General features: G+C 52.1%; 1 protein-coding gene across 2 annotated transcripts in view; it reads right to left on the reverse strand.

Annotated features, from left to right (window-relative positions):
- Positions 1–26,713, reverse strand: part of ALK (ALK receptor tyrosine kinase) — a 679,199-nt gene that overhangs the window by 7,528 nt on the left and 644,958 nt on the right. The window contains exons 16-26 of one of the 2 annotated variants that reach the window (XM_082744992.1): positions 25,689–25,871; positions 24,344–24,442; positions 23,695–23,847; positions 22,593–22,697; positions 20,560–20,746; positions 19,772–19,862; positions 19,580–19,644; positions 18,031–18,160; positions 11,607–11,704; positions 7,896–7,988; positions 5,319–5,420 (exon numbers count right to left, since the gene is read on the reverse strand). In XM_082744992.1, the coding sequence (XP_082601118.1) occupies positions 5,319–5,420; positions 7,896–7,988; positions 11,607–11,704; positions 18,031–18,160; positions 19,580–19,644; positions 19,772–19,862; positions 20,560–20,746; positions 22,593–22,697; positions 23,695–23,847; positions 24,344–24,442; positions 25,689–25,871 (1,306 nt within the window). Of the gene's footprint in view, positions 1–5,318; positions 5,421–7,895; positions 7,989–11,606; positions 11,705–18,030; positions 18,161–19,579; positions 19,645–19,771; positions 19,863–20,559; positions 20,747–22,592; positions 22,698–23,694; positions 23,848–24,343; positions 24,443–25,688; positions 25,872–26,713 lie in introns of those variants that run through there. The other variant, XM_082744993.1, reaches the window with a different exon arrangement.

A 26,713-nucleotide genomic window follows, 5' to 3' on the forward strand; every position in this document is an offset into this window, starting at 1 on the left:
GCTCTTTCCACATCCGACTCACCCCTCCGTTCTCTCCAGTGATGGCAACTAGCAGTCGCCCTTGATCTCACTCTTTCCACACCTCCCACTCCATGGCCGACTTTCATCAGCCCTGTCAGCCACCTTTGAGACAGAGCGTGAATCCCGCCACTGCTAACACCGCCCCTCCCCCCTCCCCCCACCACTAAGCCTAGCCTCTCTGTTCTCTTATCTTGGCATGGGTAGGATCTCCCCATCTTCCCCTGTCCCGTTCCAGTCTCTCTTCATTGGCAGCCGGAGTGATATTATATATGTATATTTAAAGACCTTGTCAAACTCTGGCTTTCAGCCTTTCAGGGGGCATCCCACTGTGTGCTAAATAAAATCCACATCCCTTAACCTCTATGTCTGCCCCCTGCCTGCCCTTCTCACTCACCTACCACTGTTCTGCTCCCCCCGCCCCCGTGTTCACTGGGGGGGCCAGCTGAGAAGACTCATTTTCATTCCTCAAACACAGTCGTCTTGCTCCTGCCACTGGCGTTTTATACTTGACTTCCTCTTCAGCCTGGAAAAATCTTCCAGATCTTTCCATCTTTCTGCCATTCAGGCATTAGACTGTCACCTCCTCCATGGAGCCCTCCCCGCCCTTTGTATGAAGCAGCTTCCCTCCCGGGGCCCCTCCGCCCCTCCACTCTTGATCATCTGCTTTTTTGTCTCGCTGGCCCTCATCAGTATTCAAGGTTATGCAATTTACCTGTGTCTTTAAGTGTTTTAATTAGGAAATAATTAGGAAACAATCTAAACTTTTTAAAGAAAATGTAATTTGATAGCTATTTAGGTACTGAGATGCCCAGTCCCCTTTTCTTTTGGAAGAAATAAGATCACATCGTCAAGTCCCGCCCTGCCTCCTCTCCTCCTTCCTCTCTCCCCTCCCCCCTTCCCATCTGTGTTTTCATAGTTTTCACAATGTGTGAAAGCATAAACAGTAAAGAATCTGTATTATAGACTCGATTTTTATATTTAAAATGATATATAATGATATTCTACCCTTCTGGAACTTGTCTTTCTTCCACCGAAGGTTGCATACAGATTTATCCGTGTTGATGCAGGTGTCTGGGGTGCTCTTTTATTCTGCTGGGGACTTTCCCGTGATATCAGTAAACCACAATTTATTTTCCATTCCCCATTTGAGGGAGATGTAGGATACTTTGTGCTTTTTCTCTATTACAAACCACGTTGCAAGCGAGCATCCTTGCCCGAGTCCCTTTTTGTCAACGTCCGTCTAATGTAGACAGGTGGAAGTGGGATTCCTGGCTCGTACGAGAGACAAGTGCTCAGAACAATTACCTAATTACCTAACTTATTCTCGGCATCTGGATTGGGCAGCTGGTGGTGCCCTAACTTTGGTGCACATGGAATCACCTGGAGGGCTCCTTAAAACACAGATTCCTGGGCCCCACCCCTAGACTTCCTATTCCATTAGGCGTGAGGTAGGGGCTAAGAACCTACATTTCTAACACATCCCGCGTGATGCCTGTGCTGTTGATCCGAGGACCACACTGAGATCCACCGGGTTTGGGTAAGTCAGATCTCAGCAACTTAAAACAACAAAGGCTCCTGCTCACATAGACAAACGCGGGTCAGAGACGGGGCTCCGATCACTGTGGCTCCGCCATTTCGTGATGTTACTTCCACACAGGCTTTCCCAATCCGGGGACTCTCATTCCTTGTCTTCTTGGTTTCCTGTGTTGCTGTTGAGAAATTCGATGCCATTTGGACTCTCTGTTTTTATCTCTGACCATATTTTACTACAATTATTTTCTTTTTCTCCTTAGAAGCTTACAGAATCATGATCACCGTTGGCCTGAAATTTCATGATGACATGCTTTCATGTGGCTCTTTTGATCCATTGACCTTGGCACTTCGTGGATGCTTTTGTTCTGAACATGTATGCTTTTCTGTTCTGGAAAATCTTGAATTATTTCTTTGATATCTTTATTCCCTTCATTTCTTCTGTACATTCTTTTTGGGATTCCTATTTGTCAGCCAACTGGACCTAATTGTCTAATCCTCTTAATTTTCTCTTTCTTTCCTATATGTCTCATTTGCTTATATTTGTTTCCTCCTCCTCTTCCTTCTTCTTTAAGATTTTATTTATTTGACCAGAGAGAGAGAGAGTGTGCAAGTGAGTGCACAAGCAGGGGGAGGGGCAGGCGGAGGTGGAGGGGGAAGCAGGCTCCCCGCTGAGGAGAGAGCCTCACCCAGGGCTCGATCCCAGGACCCTGGAATCATGACCTGAGCTGACGGCAGATGCTTAACCAACCGAGCCACCCAGGAGCCCCTAGATATTTTATTTTCTCGATGATTTATTCAACTCTGTCTTCCGAGCTTTCTGTTACTTTTACATATCTATCATCATAGTAAAAAAACAAATTTCTTGAGAACAGTTTTAGATTGTAAATAAATGAAGCAGATAATACACAGAGTTCCCACATACTGCACATCCAGTTTTCCCTACTTTTAGCGTCTTAGATTCATTTGGTACATTTGTTACAATTAATGAGCCAATATTAAGGGATCATTAATAACTAAAACTTGCAGTTTATTCAGATTTCTTTAGCTTTTGCCGAATTTACTTTTTCTGTTCCAGGACCCCGTTAGAATATCACATTATACATAGTTGTCATGTTTCCTTCTTTTTTTTAAAAGATTTTTTTTTTTTTATTTATTTATTTGACAGAGAGAAATCACAAGTAGGCAGAGAGGCAGGCAGAGAGAGAGAGAGGGAAGCAGGCTTCCTGCTGAGCAGAGAGCCCGATGCGGGACTCCATCCCAGGACCCTGAGATCATGACCCGAGCGGAAGGCAGCGGCCTAACCCACTGAGCCACTCAGGCGCCCCGTCATGTTTCCTTCTTGACTGTGACAACTTCTCAGGGTTTCCTTGGTTTTGATGACCTTGACAGTTTTGAGGAGTATTGGTTCTTTTGAGGAGTATTAGAATGCCCACCTGGGATTCGTCTGCTTTTCTTATGATTAGATGGGAGTTGTTGGGTGTGGGGAGAAAGACCACAGAGGTTAAATGTCATTTTCATCACAGCATATCAAGGGCACAAGCTATCAATGAGATCAGTCACTGTTGACATTGACCTTGATCACCTGACCTGACGTTGCTGTGTGCAGTCACACAAGCTTCAGGGGACTAATGCGCCATCTCCTTGAGCACTCTCTATTTTTACTTTCTAAGAACTCTTTTCTCTAAAAGCCTTGTTTTAAAAAATCTTTCATCCTTAGATTATGGTTGCAATAATTTATCTTTCTGAGGATATTAGGGTTTTTACAAGTTTTCCTAAGCTTTGTATTTTTCTTCCTCCAAGTTCCCTCTTTACATGTTTGTTTCTTTCAGATTAGACTCTTCTCTCAAGCCTTCGTGGGTTCTTGGCTGCCTGTTCGTATTTTATGACTGGGACAGTGCAAAGCCGATGGGAAGCTCTTGTGGATTCTGTCCCTTGGGGGGCCAGCTGGCTTGCATGTTTCCCTGGGAGTATCAGTCTCTTGTGGCTGCTGTAACAAACCGCCACACACTTGTTGGCTTGAGACCACAGGAGTTTGATTTCTCCCAGCTCTGGAGGCCGGACATCCAAAATCAGTGCAGTATCCTGGGATAAAATCATGGTGTCTGCAGAGCCCTATTTTTTAAAAAAAAGATGTATCCCTGTTTCTAACAGAGATTCATCCTCAGTGATGTCTTGATGTGCCCAACACCAGAAAGGCTTTAATTCCATCTCTTCGTAGAGGGAACCCCTGGTTTTGTGCGATGGTAGGGGAGAGATGGGGGTGAGGGAATGGGCCAACGATCTGCTTACTTTTTAAACACGCCTGTAACTGAGTTTCCTGTCTAATGTTCTCTGCAGCCGGGGGTACCTGGCACCTTCAGCTTCTGGGCCTTTCTGGGATTTTCTCCAGTGTGAACAGGCTGTTTCTGGACCTCGATATAACGTTCCGGTTTCCTAAGTAAGGTACCACCCAGTTTCCAAATTTTTGTCATTGTTGTCATTTTTGTCCTTGTGGGTTTTTCTACAAGTAAAGAAGACTTCCTTTTGTGTTGTGTGCATGTGTGTGTGTGTGTGTGTGTATGGACGTGTGCTTGTGTGTGCATGTGTATGTGTTCACGTGGGTGCACATGTGTGTGAGTGGGCATGTGTGCGTGCATGTGTGTGTGTGCATGCATGTGTGTGCATGTGCGTGTGCATATGGGTGTGGGTGCATGTGCATGTGTGTGCACATGTACACGTGTATTTGGCAGATAGCACTAATTTAATCTGCCATTTCAAATTCTATGTTGCTCTCATAGAATGTAAAATATAAAAAAGCACAGATATTTCCTCAAAACCGTAGAAACAGAACTACCTTACAATCCAGCTATCCCATTTCTGGGTCTACAGCCAGTGGAAACAGAGCCCGTATCTCGAAGAGAGATCTGCAGTCTCGAGTTCACTGCAGGGTTATTCGAAACAGCCGACGTGTGGGAGCCGCCTAAATACCCACCGGCAGATGATGGATAAAGAAAACATGGCGTGCGTATAAACCACAGAATATTATTCAGCCTTCAAAGAGAAGAAAATCCTGCCATTTGCGACCACGTAGATGAACCCGGAGGACCGGATGTTGAGTGACCAAGCCAGGCACAGAGGGACACCTGCTGCAGGCTGTGCCCTCGAGGTGGCATCAGAGAAGCGGAGGGCGGGATGGAGGTTGCACGGGCAGGAGGAAGGAGGACGTGGGGAGCTGTTGGTCTGGGAGCCCAAAGTGTCAGCTATGCAGGACGAGTAAGTTCTGGAGAGCTCACGTGCGGTGTTTTCCACTCTCAGTTTTACCTGTAGAGTGGGTCCCAACCCCACTAAGCCTACAGCACTTTCGTGCTGATAATTATTTTCTTCTTTTTTCTGTTGGTGGAGAGAATGTCATTGATCAATTTTTCTAATATTACCTCAATGTTGCCTTCCTGGAATAAATCCAACTTTGGAGTTTGGAGAAAAAACCCCAAATCCTGTGTCTCTCCACGTGTGGTCCCCGGCGAGGGGGCTCGGCATCACCTGGACACTGGTCAGCAAGGCAGAGTCTCGGCGATGCCTGAGCCCTCAGGGTGGGGGGAGTAACTTGCGCCCCACAGGCCTTTCTGTGGGTTCGGATCCTTGCCCGCCTCCAACAGCCCCTGCGCAGAGGTGCATGGACGTGTCTCCTCTGCCCCTTCCCCGTGGGATAGCATGGGAGCACTTGCTCGGGAGCACTGGTGTGAGGCCCACAGCGAGACCCGCAGGACGGCCGCGCAAAGACTCACCATGTGTCCGTTTTGGAAGTAAATATTCCTTCCATGAAGGCCTCTGGAGGCATCCACTTGACGGGCAGCATGGCGCAACCTCCTTTGCGGTAGTAGCTGGCTCTGTGGGGAGAAGAGGTGACCCACGCTTGGTCCCGGAGGGGGGCTCCGAGTGGGAGCTCTGCCAGGCGACCACGGGCTGCGGCCATTCCAGGACTGAGATGAGTGAGGGGTTCTCGGGCCTCGGAAGGAGAGGAGGGGCACACAGGTCGTTGGAAACGAAGGGGAGAACTTTGGTGTCATTTAACAGGAAGCGGCCCACTGCAGTGACTAGAGTATCGGCTGGCAGATGGGCACGTTTCCCTAGATGGGTTTCGTGTGGTCTAGCTCACAAGGACTGACAGTACTCCAGCCGGGGCCTGAGGCCCACACTCACGGAAGATCCGACCTGGAGGCACTGAGAGCAGGGCCTGTGTCTGGTCTGCTTTGGATCCTCCGTGGGACTCGTGCGGTGTTTCGTTCAGTAGCGGAGCTCAGCAAATCATCTGGGGAGCCAGAGGGACGCTGCCTCCCCCCAGCACACCCCAGCCGAGAACACAGGGCCGGTGGCAGAGCTGCCTCCCAAGTTGTGAGGCGACCGAACAGTTTTTATCATGAGCTGCGTTAATGACATCACTAACAAAAACTAGTAAGTTAGCTCACGCCTTTGAAGCCAGCTTCTCCCGTAGCCCTGCGTTCTCCTATTGGGGTGTGCTCGGGGAGGCAGCTCCCCACCAGTTGCCCGGAGTAACGACTTCAACAAACATGGACAATGGTCTCCCCTCATCCATGTGAGATATCCTCCCGAGACCGCCAGTGGATGCCTGAAGCCACAGATAGTACCAAATCTTACAGGTCCCCGGATTTTCTCCTATATACATGTCTATGATAAAGTTTGATTTATAAATTAGGCTCAGGGAGAGATTAATAACGAACACTATTAATACTACAGAACAGTTATTAACAGTGCAGTGATAGAAATGTGAATGGGGCGTCTCTCTCTCAAAGTATCTCCCCGTCCTGTCCTCACCCTACTTCTTGGGTTGACGTGAGATGATAACAAGCCTGTGTGAGGGGATGGCGTGAGCCCAGAGACACAGGCATTGGGACAGGAAGTTAGGTGACTCTTGACCTGCTGACGGTATGTCAGAAGGAGGGTCACCTGCCTTCAGACCACACTATTGACCATGAAAACTGAAACTGGCGAAAGGGAAACTGAGGATAAAGGGGGACGGACCCCTGGACTGAGGGTTTACTCCGCTGAGTGTTGAGAACATGAATAAGTCACAGTTTCTCTCGCCCCAGCGTGCAGTGGGAGGAACAGACATACCGACACCTGCAGTGGAGACAAACACGTATGGTGACGGAGGTGTGTGTGAAGCTCAGGGACACAGAGGCAGTGGTGAGAGACAGGAAGAGCATCACAGACAGGGGCCGAGGGAGCTGAATGGTGAGGAACTCTCTGGAAGACCATTCCTGACACATGACATCACACACGTGTGTGGGCACAGTGGAGCTGTGGGCCGGTTGGGGTGGTAAAGCTAGGGCAGGGGAGCCGTCAGAGCTGAAGATGGAGGGAAGGGCTCGCTCGCTAAGTCAGCTTGCTGCAACTTTCGTCTGTTGAACGGAGGGGAATCCTGGGTATTCCCAGAAGGGGGGGGGAGGGGCGCTGAGCCTCTGAGAGGTAAAGAGAAGGGAGAGCGGAACCCCCGATCACCCGCGCTGCTACCCTGCAGGAACGGGGTGCCGTCAGCGTTTCCTCCCGCGTTGATCACTACCAGTTCTACAGGGGACCAGGGGACTTTGGGGGTCCCCTGTACTCTCTAAGGACTGAAAGCTCTCTGTGACCATCTCTCCCCGCTCCACCCCTGGACTGGAGGGTGCGTAGTTAGTGACCATGCTAAGGAGTGACTTGCTCACACAGCCAGTCACGGTCATAAATAATCAGCTGAAAATGAAACAAGGGGTTGGGAAGAGAAGCGTGAGGCAAAGGACAGCAGAAGAGCTTTCTTTTTCATTAGAAAAATTATTTTATTTTTTAATGTGCCCTTGAGACTATGACAGGGATGAAGAGATGAAGCTTAGCTACGGGCTCTGAACCCCCCCTCCCGCGGCTCCCGGGGTAGGTAGAGAAGACTGGGCAGCCGGCCGTTCTGCTGTCAGTTCTGGGGTGCTCCTGTCTGGAGTGATGGAAGCCAAGTCCACTTAGAATTCCTGAGTATAGAGGAGAGGGGTGAAGTAAAACCTTACTGAGGTTTTTTTCCATATCAGGTATCTGGGTTATTTTGTGCCTGAGAACATTCTGGGATTAGAAAGTTGGAACCAGAAAGATGATCTCCTTAAGAACATGGTGTCAGTGAGGGCAGCCATTGTGATCTTAGAATTAGGATCACACCAGGCACATGCACTAGCTGAGGTGCCATATGTCTTAGAAAAGGCCTTAAGGAAATGTTAGGTGGTCAGTGGACGGTACCAGAGATGACTTAGGGCATAGGCAGCCACGTCCCATTCTCTCCTGAGGGGATGGGGCTTTGATGGGTAACCGCCATCTTTGCTCACCTGTAGATGTCTCGGGCCATTCCAAAATCTCCGATCTTGGCCACTCTGCCGGGACCTGGGCAGGTCAAGAGGCAGTTTCTGGCAGCAATGTCCCTGGGAAGAAAAAAAGGAAAGACACAATGCACTTCCTAATTTTATTTCTGGGAAGACACACAGGTAATATTCATCACAGGGATTTTCACCTCCAATCTCAAGTTCAAGTAGTTCCCTTCTCTGCCCTCTCTTTCCTGGACTACACTACACTCCAGTCTGAGAGAAATAGTTAGAGCCATTCTAGCCCTCAGAACTAACAGGCAAGTGGAAACGGATTTGGGGAGATGATTGAAAATGTTTAATGGGATAATAATAATGAAAGTAATGATAATAGGAACTAGAATTTATTGGCCTTTTACTCTGTACTAAGCATTGTTCTAAGTGCTTCCTAGGTGATTATCACAACAACCCTAGAAGATACAGGGCACTGTTCTCGTTCTATTAAAAAAAACTTAAGCTAAAAGAAGATCATATAGGGACATAAGAAATGCCATTTGGCTCAGGTTATTGTTTTGTGCAGACTGCTGTTGGTTTCTGCCAGTTGCCTGGGGGAGTGTTCTGGGAGAGCATGGCTTCCATGATACCAAGTTCAAGCAGGTCATAGTATTCCCCAGTAATTCTAGTTTTCTTTTTAAATAAGCTACTATTGTTCTTACATCCATGATTTTCACTAATGCCTTTGCTAAGCTGTATGCGTCACAGCTCTGGGACCGAGGAATCATTTCTTTCAAGTCATAAAGTTATCATGTCTTCTTCTTTTTTTTTTTTTTTTAAGATTTTATTTATTTATTTGACAGACAGAGATCACAAGTAGGCAGAGAGGCAGGCAGAGAGAGAGAGAGAGAGAGGGAAGCAGGCTTCCTGCGGAGCAGAGAGCCCGATGCGGGGCTCGATCCCAGGACCCTGAGATCATGACCCGAGCCGAAGGCAGCAGCCCAAACCACTGAGCCACCCAGGCGCCCCAGTTATCATGTCTTCTTGCCATTGCACTCCAGATGGCCTATTTTCCTGTAGCATGCCTGGAAGGCATGATCAGAACTCTCCAGACTCATCCAGTCATCAACGGCTTACTCATTCTTGACATGCATGTGAGAATGAAGGATGCATCTAGAGAAAGTCTGGAAAGTCTAGAGAAAGTCTCTAATAATATTGAAGACCTGGGCAGAAAAAAAGCATTTCTTAGGGAGTACCGGTAACATTTTCCTATTTTCATCAGTTTCCCAAAGGTCCTGATCTTTGGTAGAGAAATGAGGACGTGGGGAAAAGAAATAGGATCTGGACTGGGGGGGGGCGGTCATTAGGGCACTTAAGATACCAGAAGAGTGGGGCAGAGAGGGAAATTGGTGTTAATACCACTGACCTGATACAGAGGGTTTCAGCTGAATTTTGAGGACCAATGGTGCATAAAATGCCCTAATAAAACTATGAAAGCATAACATATATGACATCAAAAAGAAGAAAAGTAGTAGGATATATAGCCATCATTTCTCAAGAGAAATACTCTGAAATAGACCAGAAACAATATTTATATCTCCAGGAAGGTCTTTACACTGATGCGCATGAAATGTTTGCTTAAAGAAGTGATCTTGAATTTAATGGCAAAAAAGTGAACGTGATATCAGAGAACACACCAAGAATTGGTAGAACGACCCATAATTCTTGAAATGGCAATAAACCATGTCCAAAGGAAACATATCTAATAGAAAAATGGGAGCCTATGCATCTGGGAAAGGAGTTCTGCTCTGAATTCTGGAGATGTGCATGCCCGGGAACCTGTGAGAATCTTGTGGCGGACCTTGGTGGAGGAGGGAGCATGAGAGGCCACAGTGCCGTGAGAGTGTGTTCACAGAGCTCCTGGCCAGTGAGGAGGTGTGAAAGATGCTTTCCTAATGCCAGTTAGCCCAGAAGAAAAGCTGTGTTTTGGGATGGACAATTTCTGTTCCATATAAAGCAGATCCTCTTTGCAGATCCTACATTCCTGATTTGGTCTTTGACAATTTTACTTCTCAAAAAAGATAAAAGTAGCAATAGATGATGACTCTGGGATGCACTTCTGACCTTCGGTAACTATGTACAGATGTGGAAGTGGTAGGAACCCAGAGTGACTGTGATCCTGGTTTCTCATCATCTATAAGAAGAGAGCACCGGATGTAGTTGACATGTCTCACGGCTTCAGGAAAGCAGGTTTTAAAACATTAGAGGAAAGAAGAACATGATTCCCTCAGCCGGGAGAGTCCGGATGCTTGGTAATGAACATGGGGTGGAGACGAGAAAGCAGAAATGATCTCGGGGAGAAGGGAAGGCAGGTGGCCAGAGTCACCAAGGTGACCGCCCAGCTCGCTCTCCAGTGAGTCCAGACTTAGAGGACACAGAAAGCAGGTGGAAAGATGGCTCTAGCCAAGAATGAATCCCAAGAAGACCACAACCTTGTCCTGTCTGAGCAGCAGTGGAGCCCAGAGCTGAGATTTATGGAAAGTTCTGGGCACCACAGAAAGGGCAAGAACAATGGCAGGGCTGCCCGTGCTTTGAGGCAGAGGGCGTGGCTTTGGAGGAGAACCTGAAGGACTGGTCCCAGCTCCTTTTTCACTCCTGTTGTTTCTATTAAGCAGAAGATCTGTGAGTCGGACAGAGTTAGAATCAAGAGGAAGATCTGAAGACCGAAAGGATGGAGTGACAGTGGAAGGATATGCTGGTGTGAACGTTTATTGCCTGGTTTTAGGAACGACTTTAGGAGCCCAGGCGAGTGCCCTTCTTGATCTTTAATTTCTCCGTTTTTATTAGGGCAGAAAGCATAGCTTGCTATCTGCTTACGTGCTTTTTCCATTTCTGAACTCACACAGCTTCTCTCATTTCCTGCTTTGTACTTACATATTCTAATTATTTCGAACATGTCTTATACTCTTTGAAGACATGTGTTAAAAAGTGATTGTTCATTCACCAGGCTCGTATTTACTAACTGAGAAGCATATCATTAGGAAGAGCTTTGCAAAGAGCCTAACAATCTATTTGACTTCTCAGATTTCAGAATCAAGGTGTCAGCTGAGAAAGTCATCAACATCCACATGGAAAGAAATACGTATTATCTATCATGTCTAGAGCATTACACGTGGATTTGATGTCCTAATCAAACGCCATTTAAATGTAAGGGTCCTATAGAAAAGAGGAAATGAAGTATGGAAGCCAAAAAAAAAAAAAATGAACATGCTTCATTTCAGAGTATTTTAGAAAAAAATTACTGTATCCAACAGACATGAATTGTGCCCTGCGATGTAACAGGGGTATGAAGAGAAATAAAACTGCCTTCAAGTCACCCATAGTCAAATATGTGAAAATAGGAGCTCCTCTAACTGCCCTTAAGGAGCTTGGTTTTCTAGACAGGAAAAACGTTAAAGTGATAGCAGACTGCAAGGTGCAGGTGGGAATCCCCACACAAGGTCAAGAACAGCTTGTCTCATCTCCGGCACCGGGATTGATCTTTTATGATACCCATTTTACATATGAGGTAAATGAAGCCCTGACCGGGTCAGTAATTATCTTAAAGACCAGCGAAGTTGAGTCATCCAGACAAGTCTGGAGAGACACCTGCCATTGTACTCTGCAGGGGGCAGACCTCAGCCCTGGAGACACACAGGGCAGCACCCAGAAGGCAGAGGGATGAGCAAGATCGCTTTGACTCACCGGTGGATGAAGTGATTTTCCTCCAAATACTGACAGCCACAGGCGATGTCCCGAGCCACATGCAGAAGGTCCAGCATGGCCAGGGAGGAGGGCTGGTTCTGTGGGAGAGACAGAAGCGATCCACTGACCAGAATTCATGGGCAGAGAAGATCTGCAACGCGGGCTTTAAGAGCTGACAAGGAGCGAACAGGGACGCCCTGCCCCGCTGGGTCTCAGCCCCGGCCGCACCTCGGAAATCACGGGGGCGGCTCTCAACACACATGCCCGGGGCTCAACCCCGACCAACGAACCCACTTCTCTGGGGGGTGCATAGTGTTTGCAAGTTCACAGCCCCCAAGGTCCATGCAATATGCAGCCGGGGCTGAGAGCAACCCAGGATGGGGCAGGGGTCCCGCCCCCTTTCCGTGTATTTTGCTCGTTCTTCCACCACAATCTCCACAAACACGCAAACCTGCCGATCTTACAAACAAATCTTGAGAAGAAATCAAGGGAGATAAGTGTTTCTTTTCTTTTTTTTTTTTTTTTAAAGTGTTCTGTTTCAATGTTTTAAAAGGTTTAAAGAGCTAATCTTCTTCAAGCAGTTGTAGATCTAAAGTGGACTCACTGACCAAGAGGAGTTTTCAGGAAATGCTGGGCGGGTGAAGAGCGACTTCGAGCGTTTCTACATGAAGTCTCTTGTGCAAAAAGAGAGATCACCCCACCCCCGGGGTGCAGCTCGTCCCGGCTTCCTCCGCAGCCTTGCTGGACTCACAGCAGACTTTCCAGAAGGCTGCAGCCCTTCTTAAAACCCCCAAAGTCTGCAGCAGCCTGTTATCACTCAGTGTCACATTCACTTTGCTGTTGCAAAAGTCACAGTAAACTGTGAGGTCCCCGAGGGGGGATTTCAGTGTCCACTTCCTGGTACCCAGCGCGACGCTCAGCACACGGCGGCAGTTCAGGGAACACTGAGGGGTGGCTGATCGATGACAGCTGAATTATGATTTACCCAGACGGCGGCTGGGAGTTTTCTCTGCCCCAGATCTAGGCCTCCTTGGGACTCCTTGGAGCAATAGTATGGATCTGGGGGAGGCGGAGAGGAGGCAAGCAGCTCTAGGGCATGCTTCGATTCTGGGAGAGACAACTTAGAGAAGGGAATACTGTCTGCCCACGGAACATCAGGAAATGCCTTTATGAGATACAACAAGTCCATGCACATGACCTCCTTTGATGCAACATCTTGTGCAGTTGTGGGGAAGAGAGGGTATCTCCATATGAAAGAGAAGGCTGAGGGCTCAGAGAGGCTAAGTGATTCCCTTCAGGTCACACAGCCTATAGCAGGGAGCTGGGCTTTAAAGATCTGGGTTGGGGGAGGCAGCATCCTAGGAGTTAAAACTGGGCTGTTCAGGATAACATGCCCAAGGAGAGAGGGAGAACACATGGGCACAGGGCACAGTACTGTGTACAGCCTGAGGACTCATATTCTCAGTACAGCTGATTCAGAATACAGCCCACAAACGCAGTAGCAACATAGTTCAGTGGCCAGTTGGGCTGACCTCGGCTTCATCCCTGCTCATCCAATACTCACTGTGTGGCGTGGGACTAATTGCTTTGCCTCTTTCCAAGCTGGTATCCCTGTCTGAGAAAGAGGCGTGTTCTTATCACCCTCGCTAGATTATTACAAGGACCCACAGCAAGAGGCCCAGAGTGAATCCTTCACGAAGGGGTCTGCAGTCACGGTGGGCTGCCTGGAGGACCACGGTAGTCTCAGCAAACGGCCCCTGTGTCTGGCTTCTCTAAGGGCCTGATTAGGGTCAGAACCCCTGGGCACTGGGAGAGAGTACCCGTCTCCTGGGGGTGAAAAAGTAATACATTTCCAAGGGAAATATTAATCCTTTTGGCTATAGTATTAGAGATATCTTCTCTCTCTCTCTCCAGGAAAATGCGCTGTTCCTCTAAGAGAGGACCGGCCATAGCTTCCCCTGAGTGTCTTTGTGTCTTAGCCTCCATCACTCAGGAAGCAAGGACCATTGATGTCTGAATGCCTAGACTGCTGCAGGGACTAAATCTTTCCAGGCATTAACCCACGGGCCAGGTTTATCTGAGCTCCCTGTCTTCAGCGGCTCAGAGCAAATTAACTGCTCCACTAATCAGTCAGCACAGAAGCGGGTAGCTGGCAAGCTGTGTGTGTGTGTGCGCGCGTGTGTGTGTGAGTGTGTGTATCTGGGGGAGAACTGGGGAAGGTTTAGTTGTTGTGTCAAACTGATAAACCAGCAATGCAGAGCATAGCTCTCATGTCCAATGGCATTTGTATCGATCCTGGGCAAAGAAGGAGTTGGAATCAGGGTTTTTTGTTCTTTTTGTTTGTTTGTTTGTTTTGTTTTGTTTCAGCGATTTGCCACTCAGTGTGGCACTTCCTTCAGCAGCTGTCCATTCTTTGGGCAGCCACGGTCATGGACATAGACCTTCTCCAGTACTCAGAGAGGATTTTGCTCAGTATTTCCCAAGGTGGGCTTGTGGGATGGAATTTGATCAAACAGGCCTGGGCATTCCTGGGTCGGATCAGTTCCCTGTGTGCAGGAATTATCCGTCTTTGCTCGACACTGATGTCCACCATGAATCAATAGGAGAGCAATGCTCTCTGATCATGTGTCTGACCACAGCATTCCTTCAAGCATGCATGTGAGCACATAGCTCCTCGGGGCACTGGTGTCCCCTTCAGGGATGCTGTTTGGACCAAGAGCCTACTTTTACAAGTGAGAAAACGGGCCCAGTGAAGGAGAACGATTTCTTTGGTTACAGCTTCTGAGGGGCTTTCCCCAAAAGGTAACGTATATACGAATAAAATGCAGGATAATATTGGTATCTGTTCCTTCCTAAAGTAGCTGCTCCTGGGCCATTTAAGAGGGGAAGAATCACAGGACAGGGGTTAGGAACTGTTTCACCAGTGAAAAACAGAATAGGTGTGTATTTTAAAGATTTACTTATTTATTTTAGAGAGAGAGCGAGTGAGCAGGGGAGGGGCAGAGGGAGAGGGAGAGAGAGAGAATCTCAAGCAGATTCCCTGCTGAGCATGGAGCCCGACACGGGGCTCGATCTCAGGACCCTGAGATCATGAACTGAAACCAAGAGTCAGATGTTTAACTGACTGAGCCAGCCAGGAGCACCAAGGATAAGGATTTATTTCAAATCTATGCATATAAGAGCAAGAGAGAAAGGTGAAAGGAAGAAGCAGGTACAAAAAGCAGCATTGCCAGAAAGGTTGAGAAGTTCCTGCTGCTGGGGCCTCGTATTTCCTGGCTCCTGATGTGGCCGACTTTTCACCAGCACCAAATCCCCCAATGCGTTTTGGAGCCAGAACTGGTCTGGCAACCTTGGAGCCCAAAGCCAAAGCTTTCACCTGGACACTGTGATCTCTGGGATCCAGGAGCCTCCTGTGTCTGGAAGCATCTTCTCAGAGCCACTACCCATGGGCATTGCCGTGTTCCAAATAGGTACAGACACTGTTGTGGTTAATGACTGCTGCCTTTAATTGAGAGGTTACTGACCCCTTAATGGCTTCTGTCATTATTGATTGAATCAACGGATACCAAAGATGGCTATTAGCCTGTATCAGGTGTATCTTAAACCCTCAATAAATATTTGTTGAATAAAGATTGGGTCTGTAAAATTATTTTGACATGACTCTTTCCTTCTTGAGAAGGTGGGGTCCTGGGACCAAATGAGGTTTTTATGAATTTTGTTTCCATGACGGACGGGGTTGGCTGGAGCATCCGTTCTGTCCCATCGTGCCTGTACATATTGGTTCTGTCACTTCGTGTCCGCACACCTGTTGTCTAAAGCCAGAGGTCCTTCGGTTCTGATAGTCTGTGCAGCTGCTGGACCCACGAGATGGCAGGAAGAGAGGACCGAGACCTTGTCTGACTCTGAATGCCCAGCCAAGCACCTGCACACAGCAGGTCTCAGGGAAGCCCTGAGAGTCTCAGGGCTTTCGAACAAACGGACCAGGGGGAACTCAGGCCTTGGAATCCAAAAGAACGTTACAGCTCTACCCACCATCTTTCAGTGCGTACTTCTCCAGCAGCGATGCTCACTGGCCAGTCCCTCCATCCTTCATCCCGTGAGCGTTACCAGTATAGCGCCCCCTGCCCATGACAATGGATATTCCTTTCTTGTAGTCAACCCAGTCCCCACCTGGCTAAGCTGGCTTTTGTGGCTCTGGGAATCCATGCCCAATGTCCAGCAAATCTCCCAACCCCCCCAGGGAAGCTGCGGCCACAGATACGTGCCAGGGCTCCCTCTGGGGAGCTATCATCCAACACATAAAATTCCTTCTTTTGGGGGCACCTCGGGAAGGACCAGCTCACCTAGGATGGGTGGGTGTGTGTGAAAGCGAGGAGGATGTGGGGGCGCTACCAGGACTTGGGGGCGGGGCTGGCAAAGAGAGCCACATGGAGGGAGTGGGGTCAAGGCTTAGAAGAATGGATTTGGTGAGTGGGATCCTGACCCTCAGAAGCAGCTCTCCCAAGGAGAGTCGACCAGCTTCCGGCTGTGGGCATCCCCATCCCCTGGGCAACACCTGCCCTGAGAGATCACAACCTGGCCTCAGGCTCCTTAGGGTGGAGCAGGGGTAGGAGGTGGTGAGGTGGGAATGATCTGCCTTTCCTTGCTGGTACTTTGCTCTTTGGGGCAATACCCCAATCATCCTTATCATCATACTAGAGAGATGCTTTGGCTTGCAAGAGAGAGGGAAGTTCCACCGCCACCCCCCAAGTCCTTGGTCTTGCCAAGTAACGGGGTCCCAGTTCCCTGTACAAGCAATTCTGTCGTTTGTGTGCACAATATTGCCTTCTCAAGCCTCGGGAATGTCCAGGAGGAAAACCAGAGCTAGGTCTCTTTCCAAAGTGTGATGCCATGTGTCTTTATTTGACCTAAGCCAGAAGCACTACTGAGAATCTCCAGGCACAAGAGTTGAAGGTCTTTGACTTGCTGAGTGGTGGTGGGAAGGTCTTGAGACTGGTGCCCATACCTGGCGCAGATGCTGGCACAGCTGGCTGTATGGGCACTCAGTGACCCAACCTCATCTTGGTAGTCCTTGGCTTCCTGAAGAGGATCATTGGGATAAGCAGATGGTAGGCTGGAGTGAGCCCTGAATCAGGCGTCCCAAGCTCTGAGTTCTCGTCTCGGCTCTTTCGCTTCCTGTGTGACCTCAGCAAGTCACCTAACCTCTCTGAGTCACAGTGTTCTTACTTGTGAAATTAAGGTAAGATCTACGCCCTCTACTGCACATGAGGGCATTTTCAGAAATGTGGTCACCACGAGGAAGATGAAGGCAATGCTGATGACGGTTATCATGAGACCGGGCTGGTCTAGCTAGCTGCTCCCTTTGGCCACCTGCTGGCGGTGACAGCTGCGCACGCTCATCTTTGCAGGGAGTTAGACCGGTTTCTTCTCAGAGGCTGAGAGGTCACGTGAGGCTCCCAGGGCTCAGGGATCCTAACTTTAATCTGATTGACAGTGGGGATGAGGGCAGGTGTGACCTTTCCAGGTTTCAGCCTCCAGTCCAAGTCCCTGAAAACATTGTGTTCAGCTCTGGGCTTTCTGCAGCAAAGCTGCTATCTTCTTGCTCGGCTTTCCTGGGGGTGGGGAGAGTACCAGTCTTCCCTGTGGTTGTCACAGTCCAGCAGCTGAGGTCCTGGCTCGGGGATCAGCTGTGCTTCAGTTCCTGATGCTGAAGGCCTCCTGAAGACCCCAGCAGAGACAGGAGTGGGCAGCTGGACTCAGGGTATGCCCTGTGGGCTACGTCTTAGAGTTCAGAACCATCTCTGGGATGGTCCAGTCCAGCCCTTGGATTTCACCACTGCCGGTCATGAGGTTAGGGCACTCACAGTCCGAAGCCACATGGTTGTCTAATGGCCAGTCAGGGCTGGGGGGAGGTGACTCATTCCTGGGTCTACCTAGGTTTCTTGGCTCCCCCAAGCTCCAGCCCCTTAATCATGACACACATGCAGAACCTTCATAAATATTTCAGTATTTTATTTTCACAGGAAATCTACAAGGTCAGGATGTCCCCACTTAAGAGATGAAGCTAGTGGGGTTGAGAATGAGTAGACGTAGAATGCCCTGTCCCCAAGTCAGCTGAGCGAATGACATGGCCGGCACGAGAGTCCCCTCTGTGCTTGTCCCTAATTCTTGGAATCAGCAGGCCACAAAAGTGGATTCAGGTGGGAGGACCCCTTGCACAAGCCTGGCTCAAGCTCCCCAGGATGGGCTCAGCCGGTGTCCCCCTTTCTGTCCCCTCTCTCCTGGCCATTCCCCCACATCTGAGCCCCAGGGTCGACTCCCCTCTCGCTGAGGGTGTGGCTCCTCGGGCTGCCCACTCTCACTCCTCCTGGCCTCTGCTCCATTCCCTGGCGCAACCACGAGGGCGACACTGGGCCTCACTCACCGGGCGAGGGCGGGTCTCCCGGAGGAAGGACTTGAGGTCTCCTCCTGCCATGAGTTCCAGCAGGATGAAGCGGGGTAGGGCCTGCAGACTGACCCCAATGCAGCGCACGATGTTCTGGTGGTTGAATTTGCTGCAAAGCAGAGGGGGAGTGACCACATTTAACTGAGCTGAGTCTGGGAAAATCTTAAGCAGGAAAAGCGGGAAACCAAGTTCTGTTTTCTGCAACCGCATTATGTAAGTGTGGGTAGCAGGGATCTCACAAGGAGCCTAGGCTGGGGGGCATCTCACCGCTTAGCAGGCAGAAGCAGAGGGCATGCTGGGCAGGGGTTCAGTGCTGGACAGGAGGCAGGAGGACGCCACGCAGTCCTTGGTGAGGGAGTAGGGGTGGAGAGAGTGACCAGGCTCTTGGACATCGGGGCACGGACTGCTGCCTAGGATTCATGGGGGAGCTCTTCGTGGAAGCCGTCAGGCAGAGAAGCTGAAGGAACTGCTTCCTCCAGGGAATGCATGTGAACGAGAGTGAGGAAGAGGGCCCTAGGCACATTCCCTGGGGGTGCTCATGGGGAGGGACTGAGTCTGGCCATGAGGCCCTACGATTTGGGTCTTCTTGTTAATGGGATCCTGTTAGGACATGGGGGGCGGGCAATAGGGCCGGTGCACTCCTTGTGGGCACAGTCGTGCAGAGCTGAAGGACCACACCGCTCTTCACTGAAATCCGGTAGTGATGGGCTAGCAGCCAACAGAGAGATGGGATGATTTGGGTCTCCTTCCATATCAACTTACACTTTCCAAGTTGTATTCAGTAATCACGGTTTACGTGTCTAATCGTTAAATATGTTACCCTAAGAGCAAAGGAGCCCATCCTCTGAGATCTATGCCCCATGGGCACCTCACAGGCCGTCCTGGCCTTATTCCCCTGCCACTTCCACACGGTGGGGGGTGGGAACCCCAACCACTCCATTTTGTCTGGAGGTTTGAGGCTCTCCTGTGTCAGAGGAGGCCGTAAGCATGGTAAGATATCAAGGTCAAGCACCTGTGTCCTCTTGAAGGCGATCTGCTGCCAGAGCACATGCCCTCAGGAGCCCTGGGCACTGAGATTTCTAGGGAGGGGCCCCAGAGCCACATGCTGAAGGGTGCAAGCCAGCTGGTCGGGACCAGGGTGCGGGGGCCTTCCTCATCTTAGGGAGCATTTCCTTTCCACAAGATCTGAGAGCTGGATTGGGGAAGGGCCTTGTGGAAGAGTCACCTGGGTTAAAAGTGTATGTCTTCCTCTGTCAACAACTAGCATGCGCCATTAAGAAAAGGGAGCACCCCGCTGGATGACACAGGGGTGCTCGTTGAAGGCAGAGTGACGTCTCCATTATTAGGCCGCAGAGATATTTTTCTCGGACAACCACCTGGGGCTATTTCCCTCCGGTAGGCTGTGTTAAGAATTTTAGGGCGTCTGCTGGTGGAGAGGAAGGGGGCGCTGGGGGACAACACCGCTTCCCTTGGAGACTGACAGGAATGTCTAGCCGGGGAGCAGGTGCCTCTCTGTGGCTTTAGTTACCTGATAATCAGGGCCTCCATGAGGAAATCCAGTTCGTCCTGTTCAGAACACACTTCCGGCAGCGTCTGGGCGCAGAAGGGGAGGGTGAGAAGGAGAAGGCTGTGAGCCAAGGCGGGCGGAGGCTGTCGGCCAGAGCTGAGGCCCACAGAGACTGCCGGCCAAGGTCAGGCCCAAGGTGGGGCCGCCTCTTACCTTTACGGCCACTTGCAGGGGGCTCGGGTCGCTGGGCGCTCCAGACACCTGACCTTCATACACCTCCCCAAACGCACCGTGGCCCAGCCCCCTGCGCGCAGGAAAAGGCAGGGTGAGGCAGAGCGGCGGAGGTGGGGGGCAGGAGAAGGAGACACACAAGAGGCAGGGGGTCACATACACACGCAACGCCCCCCACACCTGGCTTTACTAGACCACCCCAGGCCTCCACTACCTTATCTGAAACCCGGTAAGAAAGGTTCCAACCGGGGATTCAGGACACTGGTTGAACGTTCATTCATTCAATGAAGACTGACTAAGACTTTGATCTCTGCTGGGGTTGCAGAGGTGAAGACACGGCCCTGCCTGGGGAGAGGCTCCCCCGCCTGGGGAGGGACAGATCACCGGCAGACACTCCTGCGAGCTGTGCTCAGTCCGTGATGGAGGAAGGCATGGGGGGCTCTGGAAGCTGCGAGAGGGGCACTTGGCTCCACCTGGAGAAGGTGGGGCCCAGAGGACTCGGGAGGGAGCTCTAGAGTGGATTTTGAGGCAAGCCCTCCTCTCACTGCAAACCCCGTAAATAGATGGGCTGTTGAAATAAACAATTAATACCTCCCCAAATGGCCCTGGACATGAAGCCTTCTCCCGGGAGGGCTGGAAATGACCCGAGAGGTGGCTTTGCTCGCCTCTTGTGGCTAGAAAAATCCATGGTACAGGAATGACATCCAGCCCCCCAGGACTCCTCCCCATGCGCCATCCCCCTCCCCCACCGCCCGGAGTGGGGCACTCACCGGATGAGGGTGATGTTTTTCCGAGGCACCTCCTTCAGGTCACTGATAGAGGAGGTCTTGCCAGCAAAGCAGTAGTTGGGGTTGTAGTCCGTCATGATGGTGGAGGTGCGGAGTTTGCTCAGCTTGTATTCCGGGCTCTGAAGCTCCATCTGCATGGCCTGCAGCTCCTGGTGCTTCCGGCGGTACACTATGCACAGACGAAGGTTAGCTGCAAAGCGGCCCAACGCGGCCTGGACCAGGCCGCCTGGCCCCTTGGAGCCCAGGATGAGCTGCCTCCTCCAGGAAGCCCTCCTGGATCTCCATCTTCTCCTTGGGGATCTAAACGTTTCTATCACACTTAGTAAGAATAACAAAATGAAAGATCATTTAAAGGAGATGGACAGTTTAAAATCAAGTAAATGGACGAGATTTGATTGTCTCCTATGCAGAAGCCCGTCAGCTGGGGTCCTCTGAGGAGCAGACCCAAGACAGGATTCAGCGTGCAAGGATTTCATCAGAGGAAATGGCTGAGTGGTGGTGGGGAGGGGCAGGGGCAGGCTGGGAGAGCCATCCGGCGGTGGTGAAAGTCTGACCCCCAGTGTGAGCATGGAGGGAAGGTTGAGGGAAGACCCAGGAGGGCCACGCAGTCTAAACAAGTTTCAGCAAGATTGCCGCAAGTTCCAAAGACAAAGTCGGCCCTCAGAGGGGGTTCCCTGTCTCCCCGGGACGGACCTGCCTCAGTCTGCTCAGCGCTGTCGCTGGGTGGGCCAAACGTGGCGGTGGCCGTGAGAGTGCAGCTGGGTGTCCTGGTCCCTTGGCTTCCTACAGCTGGAAACTGCCAGGGACCGAAAAGCTCTCTCCGCCGGCGCCAGAGGACCCGCGTGCATTCTAACTCCACCTCCATTATTTACAGGCTCAGCAACACCGACCAGGTCACGCGCCCTCTTTGGGCCCAGCTTCCTTCTCTGCCAGCAGGGACAGTAACTCCTGCTTGTCCCCTAAGCACCGCCGCCCCCCTCTCCCTACCCTTGGGGATGGCATAACGAAATGAAGCCACCAATGTAAGATGGTTTTGAAAAATTCTGAAGAGCTCTACCAGGGTGGGTGACCATTATTCCTGCTCTTACTGTCCATCCGTGAGAACATTCTGTAGGGCCAAGTCCGTGGGAGGTAGGACGAACCTGGGATGCACAAAATGGCTTCTGTTTGGAAAGCCCAGCCGCCCTAGTCAGAGGCCAGGGCAAGCAAATCAACGGCTGTGGGCTCAGGGCCCGCCTCTCTGAAATGGACCAACCGCGCTCTGGAGGTAAGCGAGGATTCAGTGACCCAAAGTGTGTAAGTCACCTGGCACGTGGTAAGTGTGCAGCAAGTGGACGCTCTCATCATCCTGTCTCTTGGAAAGACGGCGTCATATAGAGAAACAATGCCGGTTGCCCTCCCCCTGTCCACCCCTGACTCCCTTACTGGCCCCTCAGCCCCCCAAAGGGGCTGCTCTGAAAGCCTGCTGAGCCTTCCCTCTGCTTGCATTCATGTCCCTGGCCTCCAGCAGTAAGGGCCTGACTTGACCACGGTGAGCCCTCTGAGACCTGTCTATCAGCTCCTTGGCTCACAGGCCTAACAGAAACACTTATAAACTAACTTTGCATTGCCTGCTTGACGTGGGGAAGGGCGGGGCTGGGGGTGTTCCCTGGGGAGTGAGCAAAGCCAGGTGTCCCCGGGAGCCTATGTCTGATGGCAGCTGGAAGTGAACTTTGGGGGTGAGGCAATCTTTAGCGACTGTGTCCTCCTCTGCAGAGTGCCTGTAGAAGGCTCAATATGGGGTCGAAGCATGGAATCAGCAGTTCCTCTAGGGAAGGAACGTGGTGCTGGGGGCTGGGGGAGGGGTCTTCTATTGAGGCTGGCTTGGACTGCTCTAATCACCACCCACCCAAAGCGACACCTCTGTATCAACAGCAAAGCAGGAGATGTGTTCTGTTCCACCTGATCCGCCATCCTCATGACCCCGCCCCCAACCCCATGCCGCCCCGGAAGCCCCAGGGCTCTGGCACACTCACCAATCATGATGCCTGAGAAAGCCAGGACCAGGGCGGCCACGAGGGCGGAGGTCACGACAGACAGGACCAGTGAGAGCGGCAGGTGGGGCTCTGGGGTGGGAGACACTGCAAGATAGGTCCCAGCGGGGCACTAGTGACATCGCTGATCGCCCTCGGAGCTAGCTCCCAGAGAGAAATACCCTCCCCAACCTGGACCAATGCCAGCCGCTCCTCCCCCACCCTGGAGGCCTTCTTCTGCAGAGGGCTGGGGGCAGGAAGTGGGCTCATTCTGGTTTACGACTTTCAATAGTAGCTTTTGGGTGGAGGGAACTCCTGGCAGGGATAAATATCAAATTCTGGACATTGATCCCAGATGTCAAGGGCACGACGACAGTAGGAGGGTAGGAAGGTGAGCCAGGAATGGCTATGGAAGAGATTCAGAGTCCTTAGGTGGGCACAGACTCAGGACGACCCAGGAGCAGAGGGTGCCTGAGAGTGACACCGGCGGCTGAGTTACTGCCCACGGTCCCTGCGCACTGGGCCCGGAGTGCCGGAGAGAGGGTCTGGGTGCGCACCTGCACAGCCCACACCGGGACAGCCTGCCTGGTCCTGGACACTAGATCTCACAAGGACACCGTCACTGGAACGCCAGCAGACGCAGGACACGGGATGGGGAGGAGACACAAAAGTGTCCCATGTGAACTGATGGAAACAAATGCCTTATTCCATCTGGAGACTTGTAGCAGGAGGAGGACACAGCTCTGTCTTCAAGCACCTGAGAGGTTTTGCAAGTCCAGCTTGCAAACTCTCGATGGGGCAGTGAGGTCCATGGCATGCGGGGTGGGTGTTCGGTGTAGACAGAAATGTCCCTTGGTAGGAGTGTGGGGGTTCACGCCCTGGCTTACAAGTGGGACTGGACATGTTGGGGCTTTCTCCTCGGCCACGGCCTGCCTTTCACACACAGGACCCTCTGTCCAGTCCTCAGAGCGCCCGTATTGGGGCAGACAGACAGGGGTCAGATGCTTACAAAACTATGTCTGAGGTGTCCCAGAATCACAGACACCAGCTGCAGCCACCGTCGGTTCATACTCTGGGCCCGTCACCGCGCTCACTGCCCTCTTACCGATGCAGGAGACGCCATCCTCAGCCAGCACTGTCCCGTGGTCACAGAAGCAGATGACCTTGTGGCTCTCGGGGTCCATGTGGCACTCGTCTCCCTCACAGTGGCTGCAGTTTAGATAATGCTTAATATTCACTTCCCCGTGGCCCTCCATCACTGGCGACAAGAAGGGAGGATCAGCCTCGGCTTGTGGCAGGGAGGACCACCCCACACCCTGCTCCTGGCGTCTCTGCTTTATCTCTAGCGGGTTGGGGTGGGTTCTCTGGCCCCCGTCCCTCTGTCCCCCCTCCCCTGAAGGACCGCGGTGGGGAGGGATGTCCCTGACGCATCTGAAGCAGCTCAGGAGACACGAGGATGCATTTTTGTAGGCAGAGGGGAGGCTCCGAGTGTGAGCCCCTCGGGCTGGCTAGCCCAGCTCAGGGGACTATAACTGTTGCATTTTCTAGGACCGGCCTGCCTGAAAGTCAGTCTTTTGCCTCTAGGTCTGTACCAGACCACACATCCTGCTGAGATGAGCGGCGGGAAGCCTGGCCTGTGAGGGACCCGTGATCGTGCCTTTGTATCTTGGACTTGTGTCCGTGGCCCTGAGGTTTTGTCTGGGCGGGAGAACTGGCCGGAGCGGGTCAGTTGTGTCGCTTGGCGGAGGGGATACCTTTTAGAGCAGGGGTGTACAGGGTGCCCAGCGGACTGATGAAGGAAACCCCGTCCTCCCCGTCCATCTCGGGGTCATTGTTTGAGGCCGCGTTGCCGCCTGTGCCAAACCAGAGAAGAGTTGAGCGCAGAGAGGCGGGGGGCCCAGGTCTCAGCACATCTGCGCTCAGCGGGGCATGCAGGGGGCCCCCCAGGGCGGGGAAGGGCCTCAGGGTGGGGCGGTGGGGAGGGAAGGGAGGCCTGGGGCACAGGGGTGGCACTTGGGGAGGGGCTCAGTAGATGAGGGGTGTCAGGGCCACCTTCCCTCCAGGTCCGGGCCAGCCCGTTACCGGGGAGGCCCTGCCGCTGCACTGGGGCTGCTGGGAAGCAGGTCACGTGAACAAGAATCAGAAGGGGTCTCGTGTCCTCAGGCTGGACTGGCCCCTTGCTGCCTCTTCCAGAACTGGCCAGGCCAGTAGCACTGAGGAGTTGCTCTCCAGTCCCATGGGGTCAGGCTGAGGCATGGGGGGGAGGGGATGGGCCCCTGTGCCTTGAGGCTCCTGTCCCTCCTTTCAGCTGGGCTGGGTGATCTCTGGGCTCCCCCCTCAGGCTCCTCCCTCCCACCCAGAGTTTGGAAAAGAAGAGCGTCTGGTCAACACAAGCATCTCACACACAGCGTAAAGCAAAACACAGACAGAACATCACAGTGCGGGCATGCATTGCTTCCTAATCTGTGGGGATGACGGAGCCCCCGTCTTCCAGCCTCCCAGCCTCCCAGCCTCGCAGCTTCAGAAGGCTCTCGAGCTCTGCTCTGAAGCTCGGAGGAGAGCTGGGGCCAGTGGCTGGCAGCTGGCGGACGGGCTGGGCTGGGGCTGCCCCTCGGCATAGAGAGGGGCAAAGTTCTGGAAGCTGGTGGGCTGGGACAGGGAAGGGAGAGGGTGAGGCCAGAGGCCACAGACCAGGCCCTCAGGGAAATGGCTTGGCAGAGACTCAGGCCAGGACGTCCAAAGGGAGGCACGGGCCTGGGGAGTGTGGCTGCCAAGGTTCTTGTGCCGGTGCGCCATTAGGGGTTGCTCAGAGAATAGTCTAGGAAATCAAAGCCTTTGATCATTGGCTTTGGGGGGGTCATCAAGAATGCACGAGGTCTTAAAGCTGTTGTTATAGAAGCCTCGAGGCAGGATGTTGGCGCGAGAGCCAACACCCTGCCTCTGGCTGGTCCTATGGGGCTGAGAGGAAGGCGTGCATGGTGACATCACAGTCCACACTTGGGGTGGGCAGGGGAGGGCAGGCAAGGGCCAGGGAGAGGACAGGGAGAGCCTAGGACTAAGAGGGGAGGGAGTGACACCTTGAACACGAATCATCTTTACCTATATATCCTCCGCCTCCTCCACCTGAGGAGCACCCCCCTCCACCCCCTCCGAAACCCCCTCTGGTCTCCCACCCCCACTTCTTCATGGCCTGGGGGCAGGAATGTCCTCCGGTGGCACCCTCCAGCAAAGATTTTCCAGACCACAGCAAGGAAGTGTTATCATTCCAGCCACCTCCGCCACCTGCAGGAAGAGATGGAGAAAACCCCAAATGAGGGGGTGCCGGCCAGGGGAGGCAGGACGCTGCGGACTCTGAGGATGCTTGCTCCGGCAACAGCGCCCAGCGGCTGGGGAGGGCTCCGGGTTTCAGGATCCACAGCTGGAAAAACAGGAGTGTGCCCTCTGCCCTCGTGAGACCGGCTTTGGCCACAGCCATGTGGGGACTTGGTTTCCTTAATGCTTTGCATCCCAGCAAGGACTGGGACCTGCCAGTCTGTGGGCAGCCAACCATCAAAACCCTGCTGGGGTCACTGCGGCGGGGTTCCTCTACACGGATCCTGGACTAGGCCAGACAACCCAGTGGGCTTTATTGTGTTACTGGCTCTGAAACCGTGGGCCAGCTATTCTCCGTTCTGAGCCTCAGTTTCCTCACCTGTAACTCGGGGATAGTAAGACTTGCCTCATTGGGTTGGTGTTCAGACCGAAGGGGACAGTGGGCTTGCCAAACTCTTCCTAAACCATGATGGTTGGGCGTGAGAGGTAGAAAATCGGTGTGCAGAGGTTTTCACACTCTGAAGCTTCGTTTTGCTGGACCACTTCTAAAAAGCTGCTCCAAGGTCAGGGGCAGGGAAGATGGGAAGATGGGGTTGGGGTAGGGGTGGGCAGTCCCCTCGGGATGACAGTCACTGGAGCTGTGCTTCCCAATGCCTGGGACTGCTCTGAACTCTCGGGGAGGAAATGTTATTTACAGAGCTGAGGTCGAAGGCAACTTTATCTTTAGGCCACAGGCCAGCCACAGTCAATCTCTCCTGCTGGCCCTTGAGATTCCAGGGCCCTCTCTGTGTCCTCCTATATTGTTCCATATG

Source organism: Mustela nivalis (assembly GCF_964662115.1).
Source record: "Mustela nivalis genome assembly, chromosome: 8".
Lineage (NCBI taxonomy): Eukaryota > Metazoa > Chordata > Mammalia > Carnivora > Mustelidae > Mustela > Mustela nivalis.